General features: G+C 38.2%; 1 protein-coding gene across 1 annotated transcript; it reads right to left on the reverse strand.

The window, feature by feature from the left end:
* Positions 1–1,520: 1,520 nt before the first annotated feature.
* stmn1a (stathmin 1a) lies at positions 1,521–6,558 on the reverse strand. The gene is made up of 5 exons (XM_007233585.4): positions 6,431–6,558; positions 4,139–4,187; positions 3,208–3,380; positions 2,437–2,628; positions 1,521–2,283 (listed from the first exon to the last, which is right to left on the reverse strand). Exons 2-5 carry the CDS (start codon positions 4,152–4,154, stop codon positions 2,215–2,217), a joined length of 450 nt encoding a protein of 149 aa, XP_007233647.3. The 5' UTR covers positions 4,155–4,187; positions 6,431–6,558; the 3' UTR covers positions 1,521–2,214.
* Between the last annotated feature and the right edge of the window lie 11,172 nt (positions 6,559–17,730).

The following is a 17,730-nucleotide window of genomic DNA, read 5'->3' on the forward strand; positions in this document are numbered from 1 at the left end:
TTACAACAATATGAATCCAGAATCTTCCAGGCCTTCTTCTGCAACCAAGCCATGGTAGAATTAGTGGTGACATGATATTTCCATTATCTCCTAGTAATTAACTGTATTCCTTTTAAAGTCCTTTTATATCTGCTTAAGGGCTGCTCGTTATGGTTTTGTTCACATCTACAGGTGCTTTCAGTGCCTGATTGAAAACACCTGATTGTGAGCAAGATAAAAAATAATTGTTAAACTTGCTAAAACAGTTTACTGCAGTGGAGGTTGAGTCATTGAACTGCATATGGTCTTTCACATGGAGATTTTTTAGAGGCACACTCAAAAAAAGAGTACTATGAAAATTACCACATAACTATAGATTAATGTCTAATTTCAATGTTTTATGGTCATTTTCTTCATGACAAGCATAAAACTGTATTTGTGCTTCTACAGTTCTGTTCCAACCATTTAACCATTCAAATGCAAATGCTTTAATTAAATGTTTTACATTATTTAACAAATGAAAAAAATAAGAAATAGTGTTTTGTGTTACATCAGGATTTTAACCTTACTATATTTACAATCAAAAAATGTTTTGATTAAAAGTTTAACTTTGCTTCAATATTCAGAAATGGGTCTGGGCTTTTATGGGTTAATTATATAAAAAGTTTACCCAGAACAAACTGCCCTGAAAAAGTGTTAATGTAGTTTCATATTACCCTCCCATAATTTCTAACCATATTTCAGTAAATCACTCATTAACTGACATTCATTACAGAAAGCACTACATAAACTCTTAAACTTTTATTTTTTGTAAAGGTTTGTAGATAAAGACTTCTAGTTCATATCAGTATCTAAATTAAATTGCATTAACTAAAATTAAGAAATATATCGTGTTATTAGCGTTGGACATAACCAGGCCTAGAGGACGCCTTCTTAAATTGTTCAGAAGTACCAGTATTTTTCATGAGTGGCATACAGTACATATATAGTGGAAAAAAAATGAACATTTTAAAATATATTTTAGCATTCCTAATATTTTGCGGTGTGATTCTGCCTCATCGTTGGTCAAAGCTGGGTATTGTTTATTGACCTCTAAACTGCACTAACAAGTTTAAAACTCCCCAGTCACGTACACAGAAAAGCATCTTCCTCGCAGGTTAAGAACCCTTGCTCTAAAAGGTATGATGAATCATTACATTTTTTTTGGTTTCCAGTTTTGGACAATAAGTTTAAGATTGTCAAACATTGGACCAACAGAAAAGCAACAATTTTTAGACTTCCACTAAATATTTTTTTGTTTACTTCTCCTGTACACACTTTGATTGCATTTAGCTAATAAACCCGGACGAATACACACCTGTAAAGAAAAGATGCTAATAAAATGGGACTATCTGAAGGAGACAAACATTGACCACTTGTACCATGGCAAGTGCCAGACATGGAATAGAGTCACGATACATTTTGTCCATTACAAGCTTGTACTACAATTTCATTTTAAGTTACTGTAGAGATAATAGAATAAAAATTGGAAAGAAACAGGCTACTTGTTGCATTTCGTTTATTTACTAATACATCAAGTCACCAAAATGTATTGCTTTTTTTGCATTCCACATGTAGAGCAGAGTATTTTGCTTTCAAGCCAGGATGGATCCCCTCATCTGCATTGAACAACTTTGTGCTAATGAGAAACTGACCTATGCCCATCTTCAAGAAACTTCAAGAAGTAAAACGGCAGCAGGAGCAAGAAAGAGGGAAAAGTGCTAAAGACAAAATGATTATCTAAAAAGAACAATAAAGCAGGGATTAGCAGTTTCTGGAACCGAGTGACCTACACTGAACACCAGTGATCGAGAACCTATAGCAGCCCCTGGGACAAACCAGCAGCTACAAACAGTGCTAAAAACAGGCTGGCTTTACAAAACATACAATTCAAGGGTGCAACATACATGAATAGATGTGTCAAAGGCAAATGCTAATATACAGCTGCATTAACGAGGCTAAGCATTCAAATAAATGAAGCTTCGACTAAGAGTCACAGTGAAGTCACATGTAAAACCACTGCAATGCATTCAAAAAGCTGCATGAAAAACAAAACCCAAATTGGATCCAGAAATTCCCATTTTCTTCAAAGAGAGGAGAAAGGAAGGGGAGGCTGAACGTAAATACTGGCCATCAAAGTAACAAAAACAAAAAATAATCTTTGGATTTTAAAAAAGGAAAAAGAAATTGTACAGTTCAATTTGCTTCGTCACCGGTTTGTTCTTTGGACTCCTTGTTCTTTCGTACCTCTTCCAGCTTCTTATCCTAAAACAAGAAAGATAAAAATCATAAGGTATAGTAACAAACTAAGGCTGCCACCACAAAATATCCTACAGAGAGAGCAATTTATTTACAAAAAAAAAAAAAGGAGATGCATTATATTCAGAAATTAGAGATCAAGTCACAAATGTTCCCTACCTTCTCTTTAAATTTTTCGTTCATCGCGGCCATTAATGCTGTGCGGTTCTCTTTGTTGGCTTCCATTTTCTGATTAAGCTTTTCTTCTGCCATTTTGCTGAAGTTATTATTCTCCTCAGCAGCTTTCTGCAGCACCTCCTTTTCATGCTCACGCTTCTCAGCTAGGTGCTTTAGAACCTCAGCTTCATGGGACTGGAAGAGAGTGAATTAACACTTCATTAAATATCAAGTTTCCTTTTCAGGCATTTAGAGGTGAATTCATGCACCAATAAAACATGTTTCTAGCCAATAGCACCTCTGCAGTGACAAGAGTGTGGGTAAAATGTATCGCACAAGGATAAAATCTTTAATCCACAGACTTCCACCCTTTAGTATTTAACAGAAAAGTGCCGATTAAATTCATAGACTACCAGATTATAAATGGAGAAGCAGTTCTGACCTTAGTACTTAGTTTAGTTTTAGTACATGAGACCCTTGGTGGTCCTTGTAATCATCATGACAGTCCATAACACAGAACACAGCTGACATAAGATAGTCACCTCAGTTTAAAAGTTACTTTTTTTTTTATACAAAGTAGAAAGAGTAACAACAGTACATCACAAAGTTACAGGAAATATAAATTACATATTTAGGCAACAGATATGTCAAAGGTGCTCTATTCTGGTTAATTGTTCAGTACAGAGGCAGAGAGAGAGGGGTAAAGACATGGACAAAACACTGACTGAACCAATGCAAACATATTCCTGAAACATTGAACAAACCAAGACACACCTTGCGCCTTTCCTCAGCTGCCTCTAGTTTCCTCTGGATCTCCTCCAATGACAGATCCTTTTTCTTTGGGGGAGAGAGAGGGAACTCGCTTTTGGCATCTGGGGCAGGGTCAGCCAGGATGACTTCAAATGCCTGGCCGGAAGCTCGCTTGTCCAGCTCTTTCACCTTGATTTCTGAGAGGTGCAAAGAAGAAAACAGCTTGAGACTTTAGTTCAAAACAGAGAGTGCAAGAGTTAGGTTATGTAACTGGCTGGTCTTCACAGACTGTTGAGCCAGTGCACTCTCTCCTGGCAATAATCAATAATAATCTATTTTCATAGGCACACTAAATTGTAAGGCATGTTATGTGGCACTAGTAAGGAAGTGACCCAAGGGGTTTCGCCATTTTTTCCCTTTTAATTCAGCAGGTCTGCCGCTGGGTGGCGTTTAGTGGCTAATGCCGCCCTGAGTGATCTGGTAAGCCAGGGCGCCATCAGCTAGCAGTTCGTCCCACAACGCTTGTTTTAACATAGTAAGCACACAGGAAGCAGCAAAAGAGCTAGCGATTAGCTGAGGTTAGCAGCAAACTACATTCCTTGGCGGAGTGGCTTTACTGCTCCTTACAATCTGACTGGTAAAATGCATACATACCAAGACACACCAGATTGTAAATTGCATTTTAAGTGCGCCATGCAGTGCAAAAAAAAAAAAATAAAAAAAAAATGTCAAATTTTGATTGACAGTAAGGCAATAATCAAAATCCAAAACATGAACATTTTTGAATTATGCATTCATTAATCATTTTAATTTTTTAAATGCTGGAATAATTAACTACACTACACTTAGTGAAATTAAAATGACTGATTTAAATATAAAAATGTTATAATATAGGGATATGCCCAGCTGTGTGCGAGTAAGATTAAAAAAAAAAAAAGTCATTTAGAAATCTTACCACTAGGGGAAGCCATTGTCTCAGATGAGGGCAGAGTTGGGACTCTTGTCTGAAAGAAGAAAAACAACATTACAGTGGGTGAATGAAAACTACTAAGACCATGGATGTACAGGATTCATGTAGAGAAGCAGCAGTAGTAACCTATCAGCAGTTTAAGAAAGGTATAGAGAAAGGTATTTGTTTTAAGTACTGCACGAACTTGCAGAACGCGTGCAACTTTGTTTTGATTAATTAATAGCTGAAAAAGATGCATTCGCTTCAGAACAGGCATAATAAAGCTCAGTGGAGCTGCGCAGCAGGGCATGGAGGAAACTTGTTTACAGTACAGGAACATCAGCTCCGGGGTGAGGGGGGTGTAAGGGGGCGGCGCTACTGTCAGCTCTGGCCCCGCCCCCAAAACAGGCTCTGAAGTTTGGCGCGAAAACAGAGGTGAGATTTGGGGCTGTACCTCCACATCCGCAGGGGCAAAAAGGCGCGAGCTGTTTACCCGCCTCAAACCAGCTTTAAACTGCTGTAGACTGAGGGGTTGTATTTTTATCGTATAAATAAATAAATAAATAAAAAATAATAAATAAAGTTGAATTGTACTTTATAAAAAGGTTTTCTCCACGTCTGTATGACCTTAATGTTACATTTGTTTTGAACACAGATGTGAAAATGGCTGTTTATATGTATTTAAAAAAAAAAAAATCCAAATCACTTTCAGATTTGAAAGCATTTTTATGTAAAATTTATGCACCTGATTTTAACATGAAAATCTATTTTCCCCAACAGCAAATTTCTTCGTCACCAACGTCAACACACACAAAAAAGGATAAGTAGTGTCACCATTAAATATTTGTATTATTTATTTAAAAGTTTATTTAAATGCAATGCAAATTTAAATCAAACACAAACTGACCCTGCAAAGCAGCTCAACAAGCGAGACATATGAAACACAAGCAGCCCAAGACAAAGCAGTCTCTATGGGCAAACAAAGGCAGACAGGCGGTACCGAGCACACAGCTCCGCCTAGTTATCATCCTCCATCCCTGTGGTGAAAGCCATGCTTGTTCACAAACACCAAGGTAGGTCAGCTCACGTTAACAATGAAGTTCAGACACTAAATAAGAAAATCTCATAGTAATTTATACTAATTTATAGCTGGAACCGTATTTATGTTACAGCTCCTTTACCACTGTAGCTACCAGGCTAAAATGACTGTTCATCCGAGTTACCTTAAGCTAAAGTTAATATAGTTAACTAAAACAACGCGTTTCCGTGCCACCTTAAATTTTTGCAGGGGTGAAACCTGTAGCTACGTGCCCATGCATGCAGCAAACCGCTGCAGGATTTAAGGTGGACCGAACAAGTCAACTCAGGAGCCAGATTCAGAAACAATAGACACAACAGCAGCAAGGTGCCTTTCTGGAAGTTTCCAACAAATCCCACCGAAATAAATAACTATTAAAACATTTTAAATTCCTTAAATCGCAATAAGATGGAAAAAAAATAGTAACGTAACCTAAGCAAATAAGAATAACAAACTGAATAAGGGAAAAAAATAAGCCAAAAAAATAACTTAAATAATAAATAAAAATAAATAAACTACGAACTGAGAGGGAAAAAGTAAAGTAGCGTTAAAGGTAAATGGAAAATAAAAACATGCGGAGACTTTAAAAAAAGATTTAACTTATTGTAACGTTATATTCTAATAGGCGTTGCGTCCAACTACTGCGTTTAAAATAAATAAAACAATAATAAGCTCCATGCAGAAAAATAGATATGGTTAACTAACGCTAGCTAGCTATGTTAACTAGTTAGAATAGTTAACCAGCTAATACCTAGGTTAGCTAACCTAGCTAATGCTACCCTCCCAACTAATACAGTAGTAAACCTTTCAGTTGGAAAAATAAATAAACAAGGCTAAATATAAACCCAACATGTCTGGCGTCGCCTGTAAATTGCCATTAGTTAGTAGATAACCAGCCATTCACAACAAAAGCAGGTAACTTTAACAAGAGAGCGAAAATAACTACCTGCAGAAAACAACAAAAGCAACAGGATTTTACTGCTTTACTCCATCCAGACAAAGCACTGCACGCTGAGAGCTCACAGCAGCAGACATAAAGAGACCCCGCCACGGTGAGACCCCCCTCCTTCTCAAGGCTCACCTTCACCGAATAAACCCCCAAAACACTCAGCTCCCGTAACGAGCAGCTCCCGCTGTGGAGAAACATTCCTGTTCCTGCATTTAAAACCGGCCAAATCCATCATCCCACAGAGCTGCAGCTCAATAACAGTCACACCCACCTCACAGCACAGGTTCAGCTCCTCTCTCTCAGACCCGCTCGCGCCGATTTCTCATCCCATGCCTCCTCAGTTCGCGCATAAGAAGACCAAACTGTACTGTCGTCACACGGCATCCTGCGCTCCTATTGGTCAACTCTCGTGGCGCCCGGGTGCTTGTGGGACTTGCAGTTTTTCGGCACCAAAAACAAGACCACGAGGCTCGCTTTATTGTTTTGATTTATGTGTCGCCTGAATCTGCTCACTGTTTTCAATAAAACACCGATTAGAACAGAGTTTTAATATAAAACAGACGCTCGCTTGTGCAGATTCGGCTTTTTTATAATGCAGATGATGAGAGTGATTTGTGACCGATTGCTTTTTCCTCCTGAGGGTAAACTAGGTTAAGTAACTGGCTGGCTTTCACAGGCTGTTGAGTCAATGTGGTTTATAGGCTGCGTATAATATACGATATTCTTTGTTGAAATACTGAGATAGAGTTCAGATTTAAATCCATATTATGACAGTAAAAAAAAACTTTCAAAGCAGATGTGTTAAATTCTTACGCTTAAAAAGCCTAAAACATATATTTGTTATAATTTCAGCATCATTAATAGCTGAAATGTGTTTCTATGAAGTAATGAAACATACCATACCAGCCATTTCAGGGGACAAAACTATTTTAAACAAATAGTCCCAGAAGTCTGTTACTTTTCCAGAGTACTCCAGCATGTTGAATGGTATTCAGGTATGTAATGTTCTTAAGAGTAAAAGTTCTTTTGGCATCTAGACTCTGAAAGATTTGTCTGTCAGGCAGCCAGTTGTTGAGACATCGCTCCAAAGGAAAAATTTGCTGCAGAGGCAGTGAGATAACACTTGGAGTTCCGACAACACTTTTTTAGGGTAGGGTTGTACAGCTCCCGGCGTTTAAAAACAGCCAAAGCTTGTTTTCCTCCATGTTGATTGAGTGAGTGTTAAGAAGATTTAGTCGTAGTTGGAAATTTATCTGGAAATTTGCAATCTTATTGAACAATGACAGGTAACATTATCTAAAGATTATAGTTAATATTTAAGTTAATAATAATGTAGCCCCACAATGTAGAAGTAAATGTGTAATATTGTGTCGGGTGCTGAAATATGGAAGAAAATTGGTGCTGACAGTGACATGAAACAAGAAGCAGGTAGAGACATGTTGTATTTCTCATGTAAGTAATTATTATGGGCTCTTACCTCATTAGAATGTAATAGAATATATTTAGTATATAGTTTCTATTATACAACAGTTAGTTCTGACCTCACAATCTGATTGGTTGAGAAGTGTTCTAGCCTTGATGATATTTGTGATAACATCACGGCCTTCTCACACTAAACCTGTATCACTCCGCCGACGCGTTGCCGAGTAACGGCGTATACACATAGGACAGCTTAGAATCATCAACTGCATCAGCGGCAGCGTTAGCTTAGCACAGGCTAGCGCACAGCCACGGCACGGTCGCCCACAGCGCTGGCTCGTCTTTTGTGGAAAAAAGGGAGAGAAAATTGCTCGGCTAATGCCGTCTGACAGCCAGAATGCTAACCAACCAGTTAATGCTGAGCTAAAGCAGCCGGCTAGCTAAAACCAACACCACCCAGCAAAACAAGCAGAAATGTTAAAAAATACGCAGCGTTCACCTGAAGACGACTCCACGGAGCAGGAGAGGAGAGTAGTAGCGTTATTTCACGCTCCTAACGTTACCATCTTCACTTATACCCAATTTTGATTTCAAGCTAACTTTCGTGGTGTTAGTCTGTATAAACCATACATCGTTTTGTAGTTAAGTTTCAGTTCTGTTACAGTTGTTGTGGAACTACTTTTTGGCGGAAGGCACAGTCCATATTAAAGCATATTCATTCTTAATTAAGTTCTTTGATTTATTTTCTTTATTCATTTTGTAAAAAAAGAAACTGTTGTATTAAAGCAATAGAACACTCGCGGTTGTGTATTATCACTAATTACATCACGACCGAATCACAGCAATGATGTCATTCATGATAACACACTCCCTCTCGTGTTCTATTGCTTAAATATCAAGGTATACTAAATGCAATTTATACTGCAAATATGCAACATTTACCATAATTTGAGCTGTAGTCAGTAAGTGCATAGCACCGTATAGAGATATAACAGTATTTGTGTGCAAAGTCACTACTATTGAATGGTTGAAAGTTTTAAATTGCAGTTTTAAATTGCAGTGAGGACTATACTAACCACCATGACTCTATTAGCAACGTGAACCTGGGCCATATCTGGCATTTACTAGTGGCTTTTATACCACTTGGAATGATTGCCCAGAAGTGGGACAGATGTGGTTGCTGGTCATATTAAACTGAAATTAGCAAATTAATGTAGAGATGCAATGATTAGTCGACATAATCAACAATAAATGCAATGGGGGAGAGTTAGGGGCTGCTAACTCGCTTAGTTCACATTTAGCTTGGTCACCAAAAGTGACAGACACAACATGATACATATTACTATCTTACTAAATATCAGAATATTTCACATTTAGCTGCATGGAGCAGTTTCAAGGCATTTGTACATAAATTGTATACTTTGTACAGGCCACATAGGCCTATTTTATCCAGTGTACATTATCACTTAGCACTGCCTTGTTTTTACTTTTCTTCCTCTTCCTTTTTTGTCCTTTCTTTTCTGGCTTCCAGATGGATAACTCAGCTTCATGATGTCATGCCTGGTGCCGAAGACGCTCCTGTCTCTCCCACACTCAGCTTTACCTGCTACCTCCAGCCTTCAGACTATGGTACCCAGAATGCACCTCACACTGACATCACTCCCTCACGCGATCTCATGACACTGCACAAGGCTCTACCAGGAGGTCAATCACCTGAGTATTGAATTCACCTATTCACCTCACTATATATACACACTTTCTCCACACACTCCTTTCCGAGTATTGTTTGGTTTACCTACATTACAAAGCGTTGTTCCTTGCCTGTGTTTGCTTTTCTGTTATGATCTTGTTTTTGTGTGTTACCGACTGCCTGCCATTCGAACCCTGCACTGATTTTCGTGTGAGGTATGTTTTTCCTGTCTGGCTGCTGTTTACCGGTATTGACCCTGCTCTTTTTGACCTCCTCTTGTATATAATCCTATAATCCAAATAATTGTATATAATCCTATAATCCATATTATAGTTCTTGCCATAATATGGATTTATATAAATTACTCAAACAGGGCTATTCACTGTATACCAACTCTTCCTCTTTATTTAGCAAATTGCATATGGCCAACCTCTGAGCCATTATCCTATGTAGTTTGTCCACATTGCTATATGGTTAGCATAATTGGTGAGAATAATCTAGCTGTGGACTTTTCTATGATGACATTATTCATTAATTTGCCCCAAGAAAAAAAGCTGAATTAGGCTAAAAGCTAAAAATAGAATTTTACGACAGTATCTTACTTAGATAAGCAATTAGCTAGCTAGTATCATTTTGTATGGAGACCTGGCAACTCCAAATCTAATATATTTCACTGCAAGGGGCCCTTCTGGAGAAAGAACAGTTCAGATTACAGTTAGCTTGTCAGGCAGAAAATGTATTACGTAGCAATACAGTACCTAATGAAGTCAGGCGGGACTAGCTCAGTGTTGAACACTGCTGTTACTAACCTATAAGTACTCTAGGCTTGTGTGTAGCTTCCAAAGGGTTTTTTAACTGCATAGTGTTTGCTAATGAGGACAATTTTTTTTCATTTTAGAGACCACTTCAGTGCTCTTGTTCTGTGAGCCTGTTTCTCCTACAACTTCATGGTGGAGCTTCTGGCACTTTAGCCATTTACGCTAATATAAAATACCAACATTAGCAGGACAAAGGTTTGGTGAACGGTTGGAATGGTTGTGTCCTTTGACAGTATACTGTTCAATGTCACTGATCTCTTTAATATGACCCAGTGTTCAACTACAAGTGTTTGTCTGAGGAGACTCTGTGGCTGTATTCTTGATTTTGTGCAACTATTAGAATGAAGCTAAAGTAGCACAACTTGTGCCAAGTATTTAAAAAAAAGCTAGATGACCATCTTAACTTTTGACTCGCGAAGCATTTAGCTTTATTTGCTTGATGGCTAGACAACCAATATTTTCTCTAGGCTGTCCAACCAGCATGGCCATTGCCAAGACCAGCATGACCAGCAAGACCAGGCTGTTTGACCAAAATGACTCGCATCACCATGCTGGTTAACCAACATGAGAAGCAAGATCGAACCATTTGGCCTAAATGACCATGTAGACAGAAACGCAATGGGGGAAGGCTGAGGGCTACACACTCACTTGGTTCATACTGAGCTTGGTCACCAAAAGTGCCCAACACAACAGATTACATATTTACTCACCACATATCAGAAGATGTTACATTTACATGTCTTCTATGTATTTAAAGGTCAACCAGTTTGGTCTTGCATTACATGTTGGTTAATCAGCATGGTGATGTAGGTCAGTTTGGTCATCCAGCCTGGTTGTGCTGGTCATGCTGGTCTACCAGAACCCAGCTTTGTCTATCTAGTTGGTGAATACAAACAGCGTAACCAAAGGTTTTGGTCAGCATGATCAGCAAGACCAAGCTGGTTGCCCAACATGACCAGCAAGGTAGTGGTGCTTCTGACACTTGAAATACCAACATTAGCAGGATAGAAATTGGCTAAACTCTTGGAAAGGACAGCAAGACCATGCTGGTTGACCAACGTGACCAGCAAAACCAAGATGTTGACTAGAATAGCTACATGGGTTAACCAGCAAGACCAATCTGGTTGATCAGCATGACCAAGCATGATCAGCCTGGTGGATCAGCATAAACAGCATGACCAAAATCAAATGCATCATACACTGTGCTGGTCAAGAACTGGTTAACCATGTTTCTCACTGGCTGACCAGCTTTACTACCACTGTTATCTTCAAAGACCAGTTTAGACCTTTGGAAACCAGCTACCATGTGTGTATACTGTAGTGTACTTTGCAAAATAAAATGTCATGAGTATTAGTCTCAGCATCCATATTCACAGCTTACCTTCAGCTACTTCTGTAACTTGTCTCTAATTGGCTGTTTTGACATTTTCCAACTTTTATATTAACATTGTCAATAATGTCTAGATGTCAACACTTCAACACGTCAGTCTTACTGCTCTCCCTTAATTGCTTTCTACAATCACCAGCGCAGGCATCCTTGTTATAAGGGTTGAACAGTGAGCAGCTAGCTTTTTAAGAGCCTTGCAGGTCAATATTCATGAACCATTGAGCTCATTTAGCTATTGACTGTATAATCAGCAAGTAAAGGCCCGTATGGTGGGCTTGTGTATGGGTGATACCAGAACATCCACAGCATTTTCTTTCCATTACCTTCCCATTAGTAACATTAACTTACAGCAGCAATCCTAAGATTTTTCTTTTAAATTGAAAGCAGTAGTGTTTCTGAGTGGGGAAAGGTGAAAATATTCGGATAAATCGCATCGTTGTGCTTCTGTACGACAGCGTTTTATGGCCAAATTATTTAAAAAAATAAAATCTGTTGTCTTTAAGAATAAAGTCATAATATTATGATATTAAAGTTGTAAGAATTTAAGAGTAAAGTAAAAAAAAATATATAGAAAAAAGTCACAGTATTTTGAGGACAAAGTAGTGTTAGCTGGGGTTAGCAACAGGCTACATCCCAATAATACTCACCTCTGAATAGCAGAAGTTCACACACTTAGTGATTAGTGGCTAATGCTAATGGTGCTCCAGCAGTGCTGGCCAGAGTTAGCAGCATTCCAGCAGAAGGCTACAGGCTGATGATACCCACCTCTGTACTTCAAAAGAGCTACAGTGTAAAATTATGTAAAAATATGTTATTTATGATTATCATATTATAGGACGCACTATCAATGAACGTCTATTTTCATACATAAGACGCACCAGATTATGAGGTGTATTATGCGACTCTAGTAAGAAACAGGGGTGTCACCATTTTTCCTTCTAATTCTGCAGGTTTCGCTGCCAAGTGCTTGTGGGTAATTAAGTTAAGTAATGCTAAGCCTTTTCTAGATTTCCACTAAGGCTGGTTCAAGCAGCTTTAGCATTAGTGGATAACCGCCAGCGCTAGCCCTGGTTAGCGCTAGTAAATGCTGCCTGACGGCTCTACACTAAGGAACTCTAGGTGTTCCGGTAAGCCAGGGTGATATTAACTAGCGGTTTATGCCATGTACATGTAAACATGTAAACACACAGGCTACAGTCTGATATAGTACTCACCTTAGCAACGGTTAGCGGCTAATACTAATGCTGCTCCAGCAGTGCTAGCCGGTGTTAGCAACAGGATACAGGCAGATGCTACTCACCTCTAAATGGCGAAAGATCTAGCACTAAGTGCGGTTAGCGGCTAATGCTAATGCTGCTCCAGCCTTGCTGCTTGGAAAAAGTAAAGGATTTTAAATGTGCCTACTGCGAAAAATATGATATATCTAGTACTGTGCCATTGTGTCTTTTCTTTAGAGAAATTACAGATAAAGCCAGAGAGCTGTGAGTAGTGAGCTTCAGCAGTGAAGAGAAGAATTAGAGGTCTGACAGGTGAAGTGAGGGAGTAAAATTAGTACTAGAATGAAAAAATAAAAAACAGCTTACTTGTGCCATACAGCACTGCTACATGACTACTAAAAAATAGGAGTGTTCTAAGTATTTTGACCAGTAGTATATGTGTATATAATAGAGGCTTCAGGACCCCATAAGACCTGGTGCTTTGAGCTTGACCCCATTGCCCCTTATAGTAGCTACACCAGTGATATTATGTAATCCAGGTTATTCCTCATGTCTGATATGAATCTCACTTTACCACTATCACTGTTTCTACTGCTGGATATTAACTGATAGTATAGCCATCACTCTCTAGAGGCATTTATAGGATATCAGATTATTACCAGGCATGATCATGATGTTGAGTGAATGCAAATACTCTTGTCTCTATACTCAAATTGTGTACTTTTTAAATTAGTATAGCTAAACACCTAGTCTTTATGTGCATTCTTAAAGCACTGGGCATGTGGGAATTTTTATCTAGGTAACACACACACACACATACACACCAAATTCTCTGTGATGTGTTTTATAGACTGTGGAGAATGCGTCCCTCCACGCTGATGAAATTTGGGACAGATAAGATCTGAAAATAACTCTCACCTATTCAGAGACAAGAAGATAGTTACGTAAAGTTTGCTGAGCAAACGATTGAATCTGGAGCTATTTTTAGCAGCTCTTCTCCAAAAGTATAACAATGCTGGAACCTATTACTGTTGAAAGAACATCTGACGCATGAATATTTGAAACTTTATATTTATATTTAGACTCAGAGCTCCTTTGAGCTAGTCAAAGAATTGAACTCATTTTTGCAGCACGGAGAAGTAGTCAAACATATGAGCATGTAAAAGAGTTTATTATTATTAATTTCATGTGGATTTGTGCTCTATTGTAATGTTGTAAATCACCCACAACATATAGCGCTCAAGATATATCATATAGACTAAATCATTTTAATTTCCTGAATGTACTGTACCTTTTATATAATTTTAGCAACATTGTGCTTTGTAAATTAAGCAAATATCATTCAGAGTGGTCTGCTGTGCCATTCCAGAGAAACCTCCATCATCAAGATGTTTTCTGGTAAAACTGGGACGAGCCTTATTGTTCTTTTTGCTCAGCAGTGGTTTTCTTCTTGGCACTCTGCCATGCAGGCCATTTTTGCCCAGTCTCTTTCTGATAGTGCAATCATGAATGCTGACCATAACTGAGGCAAGTGAGGCCTGCTGTTTTTTTGAATATTGTTGAAGGGTCTTTTGTGACCTCTTGGATGAGTTGTCGCTGCGCTCTTGGAGTAATTTTGGTTGGCCAGCCACTCCTGGGAAGAGCCATTTGTGGATAATGGCTCTCACTGTGGTTCGCTGGAGTCCCAAAACTTTAGAAATTGCTTTATAACCTTTTCCAGACTGATAAATCTGTCTTTTTCTCATTTGTTTCTGAATTTCTCTGAATATTGGCACAATATCTACTAGTCAGTCAGCCACTTTTTTGTATTATAAACTTAGGCAAGGGAGTTTGGACCCATAAAACTCATGCAGTTAGTTTGTTTTTTATTCCTTGCACTCCTTGAACTCTCTGCTATGAAGCTGCAGAACCTAAATGCACTGATGCACTATGAAAGACAGAGATTGAGTGCAAATCTTAAATGACTTAAAGTCACAAAGCACACTGATAGGTCTGCTAAACACAAAAGCAGACCAATAAATCTCACCCAAACAGGATGTCTACAGATATGTCTGCTGAACATACTAAAATGAAGATCAGGACACATTTAATGACCAATTTATGTTATCCCAAAGGGTTCACATACTTTTTCTTGCAACTGTATTTGTGAACTGATATTCAATGTCCTTATTTTTGGGATATTGTATATGATATTTTAAAATAAGCAACAAAGGGTAAGACTGCAGCCCTTCTTGTGGTATATGTTTCATATACATAAAATACACCAGATTATAAGGCGCATTTTAAGTGCCAATAGTAAGAAACACGGGTGTCTTGATGTTTACCTTCTAATTCAATGGATGGTGTTCTAACAGTTCGTCCCACATATCTTGTTTTAACATGGTAAACGCAGGTTACAGTCCCATATACTCACCGAATGACAAAAGAGTTAGCGCTGCGGTTAGCGGCTAATGCTAACACTGCTCCAGCCTCTTCGCTGGTGACACTTCACTGAAATTCCTTAAAAACACTGCACTTCAGCAGAGTGGCTTTACTGCTTCTTACAACCTGACTGGTAGAAATCATACATAAGGAGCACTGGACTATAAGGGCACTGATGATTTTTGAGAAAATTAAAGACTATTAAGTGCGCCTTATAGTCTAAAAATATGGTACATGTAGGACCTCCTACACTTAGTCTCCTCTAAGTTTGGATGGACAATTCTAGCAAAACACTGCTGGTCACAGTCATTGGCACCCACTGCACTGCTTTACACTTCCTGTCTGCTTCACATAAGTTACAAAGTGCAGTTTCTGGCACACCATGCACAATGATGAGTAGCAATGATAGCAATACTGTTCTTCCTATTACAGGTCAGTGGACCATCAATGTGATTTAGATTTAGGTGAAAGTGCTACATAATGTTGTTAATCCTTTCCCATTCAAATTACCATTATGCTATTATTATTATATATAAAACTGCATGCTTATGGTTTAATTAAGCAAAATATATTTACATTTTATGAAAATGTCTTCTAAGAGTTTTGATATATGATGCTGCACTGCTGCAATATGGATATGGTGCATTTCATTTTCAGCAGTTCTGCTGTACGCCTAAGCCAAACATAGCTGAGAGGTTTTAATAAGCTCTCCATGCTGATTAGGCAAACATCGTTGATAGAACACTTCTCTCTGTGTGTATTCATGTGTGTGTGTGTGTGTGTGTGTGTGTGTGTGTGTGTTTTATGGACACTGATTTAGAGAGAAACAGATGGTGCTGGCTGCCCCATGCCCAAAAACTCCCACCATGGCCTGGACTGCAGTGTGCAGCCCAGGACAAAGATAAGCAAAATAAGTGGATGAATCTGAAGACACATTTTTAGTACCAGTCAAAAGTTAGGACACACCTTCTTTTTTTAATGTTTTTTTTCCTACATTGTAAATGAATACTGAAGTCCTTCTGCCTATGAATGAACACATAAGGAATCACGTAGTAACTTAAAAAGTGTTAAACAAACCAAAATACTCTGTGAAGCATTTAGGTGCTCTAATCTGGGGTGCTGTTAACTTGTAGTTTCTGAGGCTGGTAACTCTGATTAACTTATCCTGTGCAACAGAGGTAACTCTTGTTCTTCCTTTCCTGGGGCGATCTTGATGAGAGCCAGTTTTATCATAACGTTTTTGACATTCTTTGCGACTGCACTTGAAGATACTTTTTGAAAATTCTTAATTTTTTTTTTGATTGACTGACCTTCCTTACTTAAAGTATTTTTTTCTGTACTTAGTTGAGTAGATCTTGCCATAATAAGGATTAGAATATTACTAAAAAATAACTATTTACTGTATACCTGTAACTCTACCTTTTCACAATTTTATAACTGATGCTCTCAAACACATTAAGAGGACAAGAAATTCAAGTAATTAACTCTTGACAAATTCAGCACAGCTGTTAATTGAAAGCCTCAATTCCAGGTGACTCTACCTTGTAAAGTTGACTGAAAAAATCCAGCCAAGGTGTGCAAAGCTGACATCTAAGCAAGAGGTGTGTACAATGAAGAATGAAGAATGTAACACTTTTTAAGAGTTGGACACATTTTGTTTACTTAATATGCAGAAAATTTGGAAATAATGAAAAAACTCAGAATTTAAGTCCAAATTGTATCTGGTACTGTTATAAAACTATATAAATCACGACTATGATCCAAACTTTGATGTGTGCAGATGTGTTAGGAATAAACACAAAAAAAATAGAAGTAGGTGAGATTAAATTCAACTTTATTGTCATGGAGAAGGTACAAGCCAATGAAATTTGATTGGAAAACAAATTTACCCCCTAAGAAAAAATGGGAATTTCACATTATCAACTTTACTACATGAAACTGAGTGAATTAAGCATTGAGATACAATCATTGTTGGATGTATATCAGGGGATTTTCAGCATGTGTGTGCAACATTATAACTGCTGTTAATGCAAGCAGGGCAATTGCACTGGGACCCATAGAGCAGCCAGGGCCCCCCTAATCTCATTATTAGACCACTTTTACACCCCCAGCTCATGGGTAACTGCGATAACCTAATAGCATACTTCAACCTACATTCAGCCTACATTAGACTATAGGCTTGGTTGAGCCATGGCAATTGTAACAAAACAAGCAAACCAATTGCACTCATGCTTTTCATGTTTTTATTTATTAAAAGTCATTTTTATTTTGTAGCATTATTTGTTTTGAATTGTGGCCCACTGGATCTTAGATACAGTACTGTGTCTATATGTGTCTTTCCAGCTGCGTGTGGCCTAAACTTAATTGCTTAACATAATTGATTTCCTTATTGAAATGAGGCAAATGGTGAGGGAATACAAAGAGCAGTCTGCGCTCGTCCTTTAAAGCACCAGATGGGCCAATTTAATACAATACAAACCAAACAAGGCAGTGTTATCTCTGTCTTCTCTTGCCCCAACCAACTGCCCTTTGCCCCTGTAATAGCAATCAGTGGGAAGTCTATTCTGGGCACCTTCCTTATAGATAAAGTCACTGGTCATTTCAAACACCTACTTTATA

Source organism: Astyanax mexicanus, chromosome 3 (genome assembly GCF_023375975.1).
Source record: "Astyanax mexicanus isolate ESR-SI-001 chromosome 3, AstMex3_surface, whole genome shotgun sequence".
In the NCBI taxonomy this organism is placed as follows: domain Eukaryota; kingdom Metazoa; phylum Chordata; class Actinopteri; order Characiformes; family Acestrorhamphidae; genus Astyanax; species Astyanax mexicanus.